Genomic DNA, 15,464 nt, shown 5'->3' on the forward strand with positions numbered 1-15,464 from the left:
AGGGAAACTGGAAAAGTTTAAAAACAGTGCAAAGGAGGAATATCAGGATGTCAATAGGATGAAAGGGTCTTGTTTGAAAATATAACAAGCAGAAGATGAAGGTGGCAATGATTAGCCAGTATCTCCGTGCTGAATGAGAGGCTTTTGTCTGCAGAAGGGCTTTGAAAGCAAGGGCAAGGAGCTCCTGTTAAGGTGATAAGAGGGTGACTGAGTGGGAGGCCTAAGGAGAGGTGACAAGGTTAACATGTCAGGCTGGGAGATGACTGGTGCTGAGCCATGCAGACAAGCCCGAGCAGCATGCGGTCGCAGCCGGCAGTGCCATGGGGCTGAGCCAGTGGCTGAGCCAGGGGGTGCCCAGGGTGGGCAGGAGCAGCTCTGCTATGCAGACAGACTCGACGAGATTTGGGCAGAGCCTGAGTGTGAGGATGCAGGGATAAGCCAAAGCGGAAGGTAATGCCCAAGCTGCATGCCCGGCTGGCAGGGATGCTGCCAGGGAGAAGAGGTGATGACACAGCACCCCAGAGGGAGCTGAAGGAGGAGCCACAGATTTGGTGTCCTTTGCTGGGAGGCTGGCAGTGACGCTGCTGAAGAGAAAACGGTGAAGTCAGTGGCAGGAGCTGGGCTGAAAATGACCCAGAAGGGGAGGGGTGGAGAGGCACCCCATCCCGCATGCTCAGGATCTATGGAGAAGTATTAGGAATGGTTTGGACATCGTTGCATTATGAAATCACATGGGAATTATTCACATTTAGATAAAGGAAGAGATATAGATTTACAGGTATGATATAATTAATAGGATTTAAACATTATCATAAATACGTATTATATTCGGTCATTCTGTACCACAATGGACAAGTGTATGAACATACAATTTAGAAGCTAAGACAGAAATACAAAAAATACTCTGTCATTTCATTTCATAAAGCTCTGGTAAGGAGAGCTCAGGTTACCAAAGCATTTGGCAGGTCTACGCGCAACCACTCTTTGGTTTATACAGACACATAGAGTATGACACTCAGTCAACTTATGCTTAATGTTGCTCCATAAAAATCTTTCTGTGCCCCAAAGGACAAGCACGTGCATGTCTATGTACGGCAAGTCTGGCAGATCCCGTTTGCCTCTGAAGTGTGCAGCTTTATACTCTCCTCAATACTGAGTCCTCTTTCTTTTCCTTTCAAAACGTGTGTAATTAGTAAATCAAATCATAGGGCTAAAACCCACTTAAGCTACATTTAGAAAAAATAAGACATATTAAAGACTGAAAATGATTTGCAGTGCTTTTTTTCAAACACAAAGCAATTGAACTCTAATTTTCTTTCAATCTGAATTTTCAATAAGGCATCCAAGCTGAGTCCTGGCTCTTGGCAGCTTGCCACATTGACTAACATAAACTTTCACAAGTAAGGTTTGCTCTTGTCATGATGCCTGACACAGGTCATCACAAGAGGAACTGGGGGAGGAAGCACTTGGCTTTGCAAGACGCAAAGCTTCCTCGCCTGCCTCCAGCAATGCATTCAAGAATGTGCTGGTGAGAAAGAGAATCGAGTTGAGTGGGACTCTCTGATATAACTTAGGTGACACACTCTTTTAAGGGGAGCTGGTACAGCAGATCACATTGCCAGAGCGTAAGCCTCTGTCTCTCAGGCTCTGCAAAGCAGCAGAATTCGTAGCTCTCATCCTCTTTAGGAGGCAGTCACCAGGGGTCAAGATATGTTGAAACAGCATTAAATCACAGGGATTATTGCAGAACAGATGTTCCTTTTCATGAGTCTTTACATATGAGTATTCACATAATTCAAAGGATAAGTACAGGCAAGTGAAAATATTCAATTTTTATTGCTCTTTGATCTCCTCTTAAAAAGACAAAAAAAAAAAAGGCAGTCATCCAGTTAAGGGCCAGAAAGACAATGTCTCTGAGATGCCTCTTTGTGCCCAGGATCCACTTGTTCAAACAACTTGGGGAAAACCAGCAAAGAGTGAAAAGTGGCTCATAGGCTGTTTTGGAAGAGGAAAGAGGTACTTACATTTTGTGAAAACCATAGTTACAATGAGTAATTTGGAGCAGTGCTTAGTGCCATCTCAGTATGGCAGACCTTTGCACTGTAAATGTGTCACAGTGGTTTGCCAGAAGGTCAAAAACTGTAATTATTTTCAAATGCTTATAAATTAAGCTGTGTTTTGTTAAGTTCCTCTTCAGCCTACAGCTGGTATTTAGTGAAAAGACTTCTATTTGTGACAATTTATTAGCTCACTGGGGCCAAGTCCTCCAGGACATGCAACAGGGGAATTCCCGTTTCTGCCTACTCGTGTCTCCTGCACACCCACTGGTCCCCCACAGCCCCTATGGCTGTGGCCAGGGAGTGAGAGGGATCCCTCTGATCACCCACGTTTTGGATTTGCCCACCCACCCACACGGCTAAAGATTGTACTACACCAGTAGGTCTTTCCTCTGCTGGAGATGGCTTTCTGCTTTTGTCAGTGTTGGTGTAATTTCAGATCAAAAAGACATGAGAGGACATGGTGTGAATCGCTTAACAGGCTGCCTCAGGTCTCAACACTGTATGGGACATGTCGTCCAGTGAAGGCCCTTCGAGGCAGTGCCTACAGCCTGCAGGACCATACTCCTCCTGGTAAGCACTCACGCGCTTGCAAACTGTGGTCTTCGCCTCTGAGGCCTGAGTCGGAAAAGGACCTGCAGAGCAAAGCTCCTTCAGAAATCCCTGTGTCCATTTGCATCTCATGGATGTTTCTCCCTCTTGAGAAGCTATACATCACTGCGGAGGCTGTTTGCTGCCAAACGCTCCATATGCGCTGCAATAAGGCATAGCTTTCCTCCAGGCTTATGTCATGCTGTCTGATGTTTTTTTCAGACAACTTCAGTAGAAACTTCCTAGTCGGGGAGATTTCCTTTTACAGAGGAGAATATTGTTAGTAAGCAGAATTCAGTTTACTAAAAAAGAAAGAGCAAACCAACCTCTAGGTAGCCTATAATGCAGTACTTCTGAGGGCCGTTCATTCCACAGGTTGATGAGGCCGTTAATTGCTTGCTGCGACCCAGGAGGAGGTCGCCAACAGCTGGGTGGCAGGACCCAGCATCGCAGTCATCCTGTGCATGCTGGACTCCTATCAGCGCTGAGCGCAAAAGAAGATCAAAACGAGATGAATTTGTTTTGTATATCCAGCAGTATTCTCCAGAGAAAATCAGTTACGTCCTAACATCAGCAGAAAACTAAATTATCCATTGCCTGTATTCCTTTTGTCCTTAATAATATAATTTGGTAGAATACTGGAGAGCTTTGGTAATTGACACACCTGCTGCAAAATCATTATAAAAAAATATAGCTAGCATATTGCAAATCTATGCTAAAACTTAAATTCCCAGCACATTACTGCACAGTAAACATGCCAATCTGCTATGAGCAATAATTTATTATGCTTCCTACCCTGGCATACACATAGCTGCCACTCCTGCAGCAGAATCGCAGGCATTTCAATTGACCCTGTGAGGAGAGCCAGATTTGGATTAGTTCTGCTGATTTCTGCTGATTTTCAAGTGATAATGGTGGAACTGAGACCAGGATTGACATCAGGGGTCCCTCAGGTTTTCTGGTGATTTGCAATGAACCTCCTGGTCCGGTCCCAGAATCCTCCATTCAGACCCCATGGAATGGTCATTAATAATTAACAGAATAATTCTGAATTCTGTAAATAATTGCAGGATCTTTTGGTTTATTTTGCCTGAAACGACTTTAAATATTTTCCCCATTATGTTAAGACTTCCCTTAGAGGGCTTGTCCTTTTAAACAAGTTCTGTCCTGAAACCCTGAACAGGAATGGGTACCTTGGAGGCTTTATCTGTTCAGATTTATTTGGCTCAACTTATTATAAAAAGTGGAGTTAAAAGAAATAAAATCAATACATGAAGATCCCACAGAACACCAGAAGCAGTAATGCAATTACAGCAGTAAATATACAGTATTTACAGCTAGGTTTCAATCTATGGCTCAGACTAGACTTCAGATGATGAGTGAAGCTTGACTCTTTGGGTATAAAGCCATGCATATGTCTGTTAGCCGGTCCTTCTTTATTTATCCAGATCCATGGTATTAGCTGTCAGTAGATAATGACTGCCCCTTTCAGGACCTGATTCAGACTCAATTACATCAGTTACTCAATTAGCTTTTCTTGTATTTAAAGGTTTCATATCACTCATAGCTCCTAGGCAGGAGAGTGGGGAATAAGGACTCACTGTCATGTGTCTTAATAGCGTACATAAAAGACGCACTCTGACAAAATCTTGGAGAGATATGTAAATCACATGGTAGTATTTCAAAATTGGTCTGAATAACTGCAGGACCTATACTTACTGAGCTGTAACAGGATGGCCAGCCCCAGCCTCATGCCTCCCCGTGCAACTCAAACTGGTGCTGCTGCAAGAGAAGAACTGGTGGGTCACCTGGTGCTCTGCCTCGCCAAGGCACCCCCTGTGCATAGGCTTACTCAGAGCTAGCCTTTAGTAAAGTAACAGAGCCATAATAAAAATATAAAGGTTAAACCCTGGCTTTGATTTTGTTTTAGCAATAGTATCTCCTGATGATTTTCAGCACTGAAATCAGGATGAAAGCAGAGGGACACCTCGCAAGTGCTTTCAGAGAAGACCATAAAAATATATTCACAACTTAGTTTAAAATAAAACCAAAATGCTATCAGGAAAAATATTGTAGTATTTTAATATAAGCTATTTAATCCTAACTAAACTCAGCAGGGCTGTTTCTCCTTTCTCTGGGGGTTCATGTTTCTTGCATTGACTCAAAACAAAGACCAAGGTCCTGATGAAGATGCCACTGAGAAATGCCTGAAGTCAGGTGCTACAAATTCTGGCAGAGACAAGATTATAAATGCACCGTTAAGTGCAGTGAGGAAAAACAGGTAATGTCAGTATCACTGCAAAAGACTTGTACAGGGGATCCTCAGTGTGAATCCAAGCGAGGTTCATTGTGGCATTTACTTCACGCTCTTCCTGTTCCTACACACCTGGAGGAAAATAAGACTTGCCAACACAAAACCTCTGCTGGAAAACCAGAATGCAGCCATGGCTATAAAAGACAACCCAGAATCCTGCCACCAAGTAGAGCTCCCAGACTGCAGCCTGCTCCCCATCTTCGTGCCTTCCACCTCTTTCTCCACCTGTAGGGACCAGCGGGGCCAGTGGGCCCTGATGCAGCTCCAGCTGCTGGGGCATCCCCACGTGAGCGTGCCCAAAGTGCTGCTTCCCAGCTCCGTTCTTGTTTCTCACCTTCACATAGATGTTCTGTGCTGAATGAGCTAAGATGAAATAACCTCCCCCAGAGTAGGGGGAACAAAGCAAAGGTATTAAAAGTATTTCAGATGTTACAGGCTCCACGTAGGCTTGGTTCACCAGCTTTATACACCACATGACAAAACAGCCATACCTACGTGGCTATTTCAGCAACCACAGGTGGGGAAAGCTATCAAGGGCCACGAGCACTTTGTGCTGCTTCAGCTCCTCTCACCTGCCGTGACAGCAGAGAACCTGGCATGTGACACTGAGACGATCCTGGAGAGCATCTGCACAGCTGCACCTGGCCCCCCAGCCACAGAGAGAGCTGGCAGCAGCGCCAGTATCTGAGGCAAAACCAAGCGAATATTTTCCTGCTGAGTTGGACTTCAAATTTTATACTCTGTCAGAATGATGGACAGATTCAGAGATGACTTAAACTGTGACACCACTGCAGTAAAATACAGGTATCCACAGTAAGAATAATCTTGGAAGTTATACATCCCAGTCCCTACCCTGCTTAACACCATGATATCCAATAACAGTGATACTCTTCAAACATGACTCACTTTAACAGAGAAATAAGGACCAGCAAAACCCCAATGTACTTTAGATCCATGCTTAGCAGGAAAATTAAAGACTGAAGAGGTCTTACCTGGGTTTCAGTCAGCCAGGAGTTTCAGCTGGAAATGAGCACAGCCGACTGAGGGAAGCAAGCAAAGGCGTACTTGTGCACTTCAGCTGGAGAAGACAGCATGTCCCCTGAGGCACCGAGGTGTTAGGTGAGAATGAGACCTAGCCTGCAACCTGCCAAAGGCTTGATTTGTGAACTCTTTCTGCCGGCATCAGCAAATATTTGCAGTGAAAGAAAATTGTGACAGGTTAAGTTCATGGCAGAAAGAGTTCATGCAACTGAGAAGAGAAGGCTGGGATTCTTAAAGTTCTGGCAACCATTTAATTAAACAACTGTTCAGTTGGTCTGGTTTGCAACCAAATGTCCAAGTCTTTACAGCTACTTAACATCAGAAGTCTAGTGGCACTGGTTTATCTGAACATGGGCTAGAAAGGATGACCCCTCATCATAGGGGAGCAAATGGCCTGGAAGGGCTGATTTTGGGTTTTGAGGTGACTGTAAACACACCTACCTGAAAGCTAAGGTTGTACCCATGTGGACATAGCAAGCCAGCTTCAAATTAGCTCAAGCTCTGGATCACTGCCATGAGCACGAGTTTTTTTCCAATTTAAAGCTAAAGACAACATGGCAACTTAAGTCACAGCTTTGCATTTCAGCACAAGCTTTGCCTGTAACTGCCCACAGCAGCAAGCACGGGGCAGGGTGGTGTGTGGCATACAGCGTGGTCACAGGAACCGCTGAGATGGAGCAGCTCCGATGTGGCACTCACCAGCTCACGCGCAGAACTGGCCACTGGTTTTTTGTGTCTTTGTCAAAACTTGTGGCACTTTGATTCCAGTTTTCAGAATGGCGGCTTGTCTTGGGTACACATTTTTAGTTGTGATATACGTTATCAGTTCTCTTCTGACTGCTTGTAAGGCTTAGTTAATGATTATCTGTAAAGTGTTGTCACATCCTCAAACAGAAGGTTTTCTGTATGTGCAAAATATGTTTTATAAACTAATCATTGCTCGTCTTTTAGTAGTTTCTATTCTTTCAGAAAAAAAAAGTTATGGGTTCTTTAGTCCTATTGCAATGCTCAGTACTAAGTGTCCTCTGCCATTAATATGATTGTTCACTCCAGTTGAAATAACTCATATACTTACATTTTTTGAAATTATTTTCCTCACGTGCATGTGGAAATTACTTGTGGGAGACTTTTTCCAGGCTAATTTAATCTGCATTTGGTTTGTATTAATGCATGATTAATTATTGCACAGATGGTTTATATGTAGTGTGTTTCAATATTAAGAAATAATAGACTAAATGATTTATTAAGATATTAATTCTACTTTTTAGGTGTAAGCAGTATGTCAAGTGCTCTCTGAAAGAGTGACATATAACTGAAGAAAGTATTATTACGATTCTACTAAATTATAGAATGGTTGACGTTTCATTAGCATTTTTGGTAGGGAGTTCAGATTTTGTTACAGAAAAGTTATGTGAAAAGTAAATATCAAGGAAGATTTATTTGCAGAATATAGCCGGTCCTGCATTTTGATTTATGTAGGACCCCAAGCAAGAAGGAGGTTTTAAACTGCTTGAGGCAGGGATTAAGAAACTTCTTTCTTGCTTCTTTAATCTCTCCACTGGTAAAGGATCTGGATTTCTAATGAATCACTCGTCCCATGCTGGCTGGAGGGTGGATAGCATTGGTGTGTGATTTTTCAAGTCATCACAAGTCCTACAGTTGTCATTTCTTAAGCCCAAGGCATACCCGTAATACACACAACGGACAGGAATTGCTAGCACTTCGGCATGTATTCCCTTCACAGACACCAACCAGCAGCGAGGGAGAGGGCAGGAGCAGAGGCACCAGCCACGCTTCAGAGCCTGGCCCCGGGATGCCGCCTGATGGGCAGTCCGCACCAGCCCGTACAGATACGCATTTTCTTCTGATGGACACTCTGAATAAAAATGTCTTTTTGGGTATATGGATTTTTTTCCCCTGTAATGAAAATATGAAAAACATCAGAAAAAAATTTCTGGTTTTCTTTAAAGTTTCAATAAGAAATAAAATTATTTGAGCCTGGGATTATTCTTGCCATGTGAAAAGTAAATATTTGATCTAAACAAAGACAGGGATCCCTACAGGGTCCAACTTACCACCTTCTTTGGATACTTACCTTAAAGGGATAACCCCTGCTATCCCTTGGTCATGGACAGCCCAGTTCCCTACCAGAGGACAGATGCCTGTACTTTAAGCAACTAAAGTGTACTGAGATGAATTCCATCCATAAAGAACTGGCCAAAATCGTAAATAAAATCTAATGGCCCAAAAAGTAAAACCATCTTGCTTTATTTGCCTCTCTCCTCTTTTGTTTCTGCTCTCATTTCTTCAAGTGTATCTTATGCTTAAAGTGTAGTTTCTCAGAGGCAAAGACTGCGGTTTTTTCTACACATGGGGAGAATGTAGCACTGAATTATAAAACCAGAATGAAGCATAAGCTTGCAGTAAGTATTTATTTGACAGATCTGATCAGGAGAGAGCTAAGGACAGCAGAAGAATATGCTGCAGAGCTGAGGGGCAGAGGGAGAGGGAGGCCATCCTCTCCTCCAGCCTCTTTGCCTCTGCGTCTCACCAGACCCATATGGCTGCTCCTCCGTATCTTGCATCCAGGAGCAAACAGCTACTTTTAAAATTGTATTTAATAATTGTTTAAACAACCTTTTCCACATTTCAGAAGGATATGAGAAGCTTCTTTATTTTCTAACAGCCACAGCACCCCATGGTGCCCTTCACCTTTTGCCAATGTCCAAGTTTATTTTTGTCTCAAGTCAGATATTTGAAGTCCTTGGTTTTTTTCACCACAAACAAGAAATCCAGTTCCAACTTGAATATCATCTCCCTGGCAGGCATAGGATTGCTGATTGTTGTAATCAACACTAAAGAGAAAAAAGACAGAGAGGATGATGAACTGTATTGTTTTAAAGTATCACTGTGATTTTCAAAGTGCTATTCAAGACATATATATTCAAGATACAACGTTTCATGTTATTTCCTAAGGTCCTGACACTTCCAAGCTGGTAACACAACAGGCAGGATGAGAAGTCTGGCACATACTTTGCTGCACTCTCATGTTAGTTTATTCATAATCAGTGAGTTCAGGCAGTACAACTGGACAAGGCTGTTTCTAGGAACCTTCTCACATTAACAAACAAAAGTTCTTGACATCTTTCACTTTTCATTGTTTATTGCTCAGTTACTCAGAAATAATTATTCTCCGTGAATTAAAAAGAAAAATGGATTACTGTGCATGAAAATACAGCTGAGGTGACTATTAGCAAAAAAAAAAAGGGGGAACATGCTCCGGAAGAAACAACTGAAGTCACATATGAGGTAAAGGAAGCAAAAGAGCTTTTCCAACCTTCAAAATGTGTTGCAGCCTGGTCCTGCAGGGCTGCCTCTGGACTCCCTCTTCTCTCCCAACTGGACCTCCCGAATGAACCCCAAGCCTGCTTCACCCTTTATTGTGCCTGGGGGTATCAACAAACCCCGTAACCAGTTCCCAACTCTGGCCACCATATCCAGATGCCACGGACAAAGGCTGCAGCTAGAGCACCAGCAGTGGAGAACTGTTGGATCAGCACAGCCATACGGGGAAGCTGAACTCCTAGGTGCTCTGGATGCCCTCCCAAAGGGGCCTGCTCCCTTACCACAGACCTTGTGAATAGTCTTTCCTGCCTTGTGGCAGTAACCACAGTTCCTCAGGGCTTGAGATATGACCTCGCTTTTTGTTTAGTACACTGTTAGGATAGCTACAGTGACCTTTTAGATATACTTCTCTAGTGATGATTTATTATACCTGAATAACAAACCATAAGATCCAGCCCAGGGAGCTGCAAATATCTCTCCTGTTGTGTGCCCCCCCCATCTCCCTCCTCTTTTCTTGCACAAAGCAGTGTTTCCACAGCTGTGGAGAACCTCTTTTGGCTGTGCTATGGATTTTGAGACACCAACAAAGACCTGGCCTGGAGAAGTGCTTCACCCTGGAGTATTTGCTCCTACGGGTTGTTGTCAACTCACAGCTGCTTGGGGCATTCTCCTGAGAACTTCCACAGAATAACAATGGGAAAGTCACCAAGGAAAGCAGATTTACCCTCCCAAGCGCCCTCTCTGGCTTCCTGGCTTCAGCTGGCCTCATTATGCCCACATACAAGTTTCCTCCATGATTATGAGGAGAAAACTGCATTTTGAGGCTTTAACAGAAGCGCTGTGGGCTATATATATAAACCCCACAACTGCAGGAATTAACCATGCATGTTTTCTCTTCTAAAACAGCGTCTCCACTAAAAACGGAGAGTTGTATCAGGCTTCCAGGAGTTAAGGGAAGCTATATTTACATTGATGACTTTAGCAGGAATAATCTAAAGTCTCTGCAAATAAGACAACTGGAAAAGAATCTTAAAAGCTAATATTTCTTTGTATGTCTCACTATTTTAACTACATGGAAAGATTTGTGTCTCAGACAACTGGTGCTCATCTCAAGCCATTCAAGGCAAGGTGCTTCATATTAGTCACAAAAATTTTCTATTTTTAAAGACAATTTGACCAAAGATTTTCTGGAAAGACATTTGTTCAATTACTTTCTTCAAGAAAACAAAAACTGCAAAGTACACAAAACACAGGAGCCAAATGGTATGGTCCTTCCAACTCTGCCAACAAATTGACTCAGAACACAGACTTGAGCATCACAAAAAGCAGTTGTTGAATTAGATTTACCTATATGCTTTTAAAAAGTTATTAACATTTTGTTTTAAAATACCAAGCTATATTTCGGCAAACAAATAAAAGACCAGAGAAACCCCTTAGTAAACCAGGGATTAAAATTGTATTATAACTTTAAAGTACAATTTGTACGAGGACAATATACACAGAGCTAGGATGACGGCAACAGTTTTTCACACGACAGCCACCGCTCTGCAACATAAAATAATGAAGCTTGTCAGTGCAAAGCTTTTTCCACCACAGTATCTGTTAATAGGGCATAACAGTGCTCTTATTCTACTAATGGGCTCTGTGCTATTGAAAGCACTGAGAAAAAGATTGGCCTATTTTTATTCACCCAAATTTGTGGCAGTGTTCTGTTTTAAATCCCTATTATTAGATTTTCCATACCTGTCAGCCTAAATTATCCTAAGTATTTTTCTCTGGGTTAAAGTAAATTCTTCTGCAAAGGTTAAATTGATGTTTAAAAATTATCCTGAGCTCAGAAAATCTCTCTGGCCCCTGAGGAACCTTTGTGGCCTCCTGGCTTAGAAATGTTTTGTCACCAGTGCAGAAACTTTCATGCTGTAGTCTGTCTGGGAACTAAGGTGTATGTTGGGGACTTTTCTGGGAGGGCAGTAAGCAAAAATCGGAACTCAGGAGACCACAATTTACAGAACAAAGGGAAACAGTGATTCCACAAGCTCCCAAAAAACCTAGGGAATTGAGACCATCAGGAGAAGAACCTGACAGACAGGATGACAGCTTCAGTTTGAGGAGAGAAAACAGTGGAGAGAAAAATGTGTCTACTGGAGGACAACTGCAGCAGCAGCAACAAGAGCATCCACTGCAGCGCCACCAAAGCTGGGTAGTCGAGAGCTCCTGTAGGAGCTGCTGGCTTGGGTCCTCTGGTCGGAAGCACAAAGTGAAGCCCGCTCCTCCACCGCCCTGGGGGGCATCTGAACTACTGGTCTCTGAAATGAAAGAAGTCTGCCTTCATAGTTTCTCCTTATTTTTTACAAGAACTGAAAATTTAAATATTATGTTTTAGATTGACCTGGAATAATTTTGGGTCACTTAGTTAATTTTGGTTAGTAAAAGTGAGATGGACTGAAAATCACTTTTCTTTCTCATTACTTTGTTGGCTGGAAGAAATGTTTTCTTCCTCATATAACTGGAAAACAAAATCACTAGAAATCTGAAAAAGTACGTTTAGACTGAACAAATAAAGCTTCCGGAACCTGCAGAAATAAAGGTTTGCATGGTGAAATAACTGTGAAATCCGACGTTTCCCATCTGTAGTCACCAATACCTGTGATATGCGTGGTGTCTCGCTGTGCACCACAACAGCACTCTCACACATCCCCTCTCCTGTGGTTACCCATGAGGTTCCTGCGCAGAGCAGACAGGCATTAGACAAACCAGAGCTCAGTCAAAAGCCTCAACAGCTACACGTACCTTCTTCTGCCTAACCTGGCAATATAAACAGCTAACTGACATTTTGGAGATTCTCCATTTTCAGGCCCAAATGAAATTTAATACAAAGGCTTCTGGGGAGTTTTTAAATCTATCAACATATACATGTTAATTACCTAAAAGTATGCCAGAATGATGCCTGGCTGACTATCAGCTGTTTAATTTTACCTGTGCCTATTGTGTAACATCTGAAATCTGTACAAACACAGGAAGCATCACACATAAGTCATGCATGAAATAAGTGAGGAGAATAATTATGGACTCTAACTATATAACCGATGTAACAGTAGCACAGCAATAAAATCGCATGCTATCTATAAATCTATATATAGATTTATATAATTTGTCCAAGATCAAGAATATATAACCTCTGCTTTATCTTTCTTTCAAGTACTGAATTGTACCAGATGGGAGAAAGCAAAAAAATTAATGTTTCCCTCCACTTTCCTGATCTCCCCTTGTCATATGGAAGGGAGGTGTTGTTATCGCCAGGCAGAAGCAGCTGGGTACGATGGAAACCCAGCCAAGCACAGAAAATGCCAGCAACAAACCTGGAGAGAAGGAAAAACCTCTTGCTTTCAAATGCTATTATTGAAGCAGTTGCTTCTCGGCAGAAGGGGGCAGGAAGCAACCCTTCCCTTGCTCCCCAAGCAGTTGGTTTGCTTGCACATTGCCTGTCCTTTCTCACCAGATAGTTTGTGACCTGAGCTCCCTGCAGTGGAGTTAAGGGAGTAGGTGGCTGTGAACAATGAGCCAGTCAGCGCGTCAGACTCTCTGCTGTGTCTTGAAGGGTAAGCAGCCTACAACTGAAAACAGCGTAGAAAAGGACCAGAGCTTTGGGGAAGCCAGGGCCAATTTGAAGCTGAGGACTGTGAGGGTGGGAGAGAGAGAGGAGAAGCAGCTGATTCAGGTGCCCTGGCAGGGAACAGATTTAGCATTTTCAGAAGGTCTACAGGTACTCATAGGGACGCAGGCTGGGCAAGGGAGATGTGGAGAGAGCTGGGCAGAGGGTTACAGAGAAGATGTTGGAAGTTTTAGCTGGAAGTCATGACTTAGTTGGAACTTAGTTGTGACCAAGTTGGAAGTTGTGACTTAGGACATAAAAGAAGTGGTATGTGCTAGGAGTTTGGAAAAAAAGTGTTGTCATGCAGGAACAGAGGCCAAAGAAAGCCAGGGCTAACCACAGGCATGGCTACCGGGTCCCCACTCACTGCGTAGGCAGGTCTGTGCAGAAATGCAATGTCTTGGGAAGTGTTGGGATGCACTGGACCTACTGGGCATGTCAAGGTGCTCATGTCAGAGTATCCTGACCCCTTCAGATTGCCTTGCAGAAGTGTCCTGAAAATGAACTGAAACTCTGGTGATTGCCAGATTATACTTAAACTAGACAAAGCTTAAGTAAGAGTTGTTATTTTCGCTAGGTTCAGTTCTCAGCAATCATATTTAAATTGTTACGGAAAGCAACAGGCCTGGTAAAATAAAAAAATCCAACACCAAAACATGGAATTAATGTTCTTTATTATTAAAATAAAAACAATATTCTTATAATGCAAAACTTTTCTAGCAATTTGCAAAAAATTTCTTACAACCTATTTGGCCTGGTAGAACATCCAGGGAATAATTTTCAAGAAAACTCTACAGATTTATTTCTTATTGAGCCCAAACAGTCAAATGTGCACATTTACCAACAGATTTCACAAAAACTTTGGGGAATGTTGTTCTGCTGATTAAGCATCAACTTGCATGCATGCTACTGGTATATTTCTAATACCACCGGGGTCACAACAACTTGAAAAATATTGATAAATATTAGTAAGGCTATGTCAAACTTGTTATTATTTATGGATACCCTAGTAACAACATCAGCTCACGTATAGCTTATCCAGACCCCGCCCCGAATCCTGAAAAAGCCTTTAGTGTCTTTTATGCAATTAATGAATACCAATGCCTATCAAAGGCAAATTTATATCCCTCCCACTATGCCAGCTTACACTGTTCCTGACAAGGTAACCCTGCGGGAGTCCAAATCCTTCCTACCATCCTGGTTTTTACGACTAGTGATGCTTTTCAAGAATAAACTTTATGCTGGGACACAGCACACTTGTAGCAAAGGAGTAAAAAATGATTATTTGTGAATACAACTTCCAAGAAACCTATTAATGGTCACGTGGTTTTTTCCAGGAAAACTGTGTTTCAAAGAATGGAAAGCAGAATGTTACAATCAAAGAAATACTGAAGATCACAATGTACAGTGGTGTGTCTTTGTCTCCTGATAGCTGCTGGCCTTGTGCTGAGTGTTTAGACAATTCAAGAAGCCATTCTGCAAAAGGATTAGTGTTTTGTGTAACTTGATCAATTATCAAAATATTTCTAGTTTGTAATTATAATCTAATTACTAAAAATAGCCAAGTGGTGATAGATCAGGATTTATTACTAACCTGACATTTGTAATCTCAACAGGAATTCAGCTCAGTGACTGATGTTCCCTTCCTCCCCACACACACCATACAATCTATCAACAACACACAGCAAATCTCTGCTGAATGAAAGACACAACTTGGAATCAGTTATCCATCTACACCAAACAATTTAAATTCTTGGGAAAAGGAAATAACCAACAAGATTACACTGTAATATTTTTGATGGCAGCTCTAGCAGTCCTTCACTTGAGCATGGTAATTATCCCAGCTCCCGGTGAGTGAAGTATGAGCCTCACAAAGGAGCTGCATAAATTGCGTTTTAAATGTTAGATAAATCACATAAATATTCAAAAGAATTTTGATTAATTTATCTTTAAAAAGATTTGTAATGGTAAATAATTTTGGATTACCTATTAAGACAGTGGCAATTCTGTAGAACAAAGCTGTCCTATTTACACGATGAATTAACGGTAAATAGGATCGCTTCAAATTGCCTAAGTAGCTTTAACATGTTTTTCCTTTCAGTGAAATGGATCGTTCTGCTTTTTGAGACCCTACGAAGTTGTCACCGGCCCCAGGCACAGACGCCTGGCGGCCTCTGACTACCCACACCGGTTTTAAGCATCAGCTATCGCGGGGGGCGCACAACCGCCGCCGTCCTCCCGCGGCCAGCCAGCTCCGCCGCCCGAGGGACGGGCGTCAGGCCCAGCCGCCCCCGAGGTATAACGGCGGGAGCGGCGGGCGGCAGCGCGCAGGGCCCCGCTCTGAGCGGGCCTGGGGCTCACCCTGCGCTGTTCGGAGCAAGACCGCGGCTCAGCACGGACGGACGGACGGACCCAGGCGAGCGACAGCGCGGCGGCGCGGCAGCGGACGGCATTGCCCCGCTCC

The 15,464-nt window shown here is 42.9% G+C and overlaps 1 protein-coding gene and 1 long non-coding RNA gene across 3 annotated transcripts in view; both read right to left on the reverse strand.

Annotated features, from left to right (window-relative positions):
* LAMB4 (laminin subunit beta 4) overlaps window positions 1-6,835 on the reverse strand; it is a 44,044-nt gene extending 37,209 nt beyond the window's left edge. Inside the window, exons 1-4 of the mRNA XM_064445142.1 lie at window positions 6,703-6,835; window positions 5,955-6,061; window positions 4,368-4,430; window positions 2,975-3,132 (exon numbers count right to left, since the gene is read on the reverse strand). Coding sequence (XP_064301212.1) covers window positions 2,975-3,132; window positions 4,368-4,401 — 192 coding nt within the window. The 5' untranslated portion in view covers window positions 4,402-4,430; window positions 5,955-6,061; window positions 6,703-6,835. The remainder of the gene's footprint in view (window positions 1-2,974; window positions 3,133-4,367; window positions 4,431-5,954; window positions 6,062-6,702) is intronic.
* Window positions 6,836-8,421: 1,586 nt separating this feature from the next.
* On the reverse strand, window positions 8,422-15,413 carry LOC135312149 (uncharacterized). Of its 2 annotated transcripts, none has more exons than XR_010371827.1 (2): window positions 15,362-15,413; window positions 8,422-8,858 (listed from the first exon to the last, which is right to left on the reverse strand). It is a non-coding gene; the product is annotated as an uncharacterized LOC135312149 (long non-coding RNA). The 2 variants fall into 2 exon arrangements; XR_010371828.1 differs by lacking the exon at window positions 15,362-15,413 and adding an exon at window positions 11,993-12,834.
* Window positions 15,414-15,464: the final 51 nt, after the last annotated feature.

The sequence above is a fragment of the Phalacrocorax carbo genome, chromosome 1, assembly GCF_963921805.1.
Source record: "Phalacrocorax carbo chromosome 1, bPhaCar2.1, whole genome shotgun sequence".
In the NCBI taxonomy this organism is placed as follows: domain Eukaryota; kingdom Metazoa; phylum Chordata; class Aves; order Suliformes; family Phalacrocoracidae; genus Phalacrocorax; species Phalacrocorax carbo.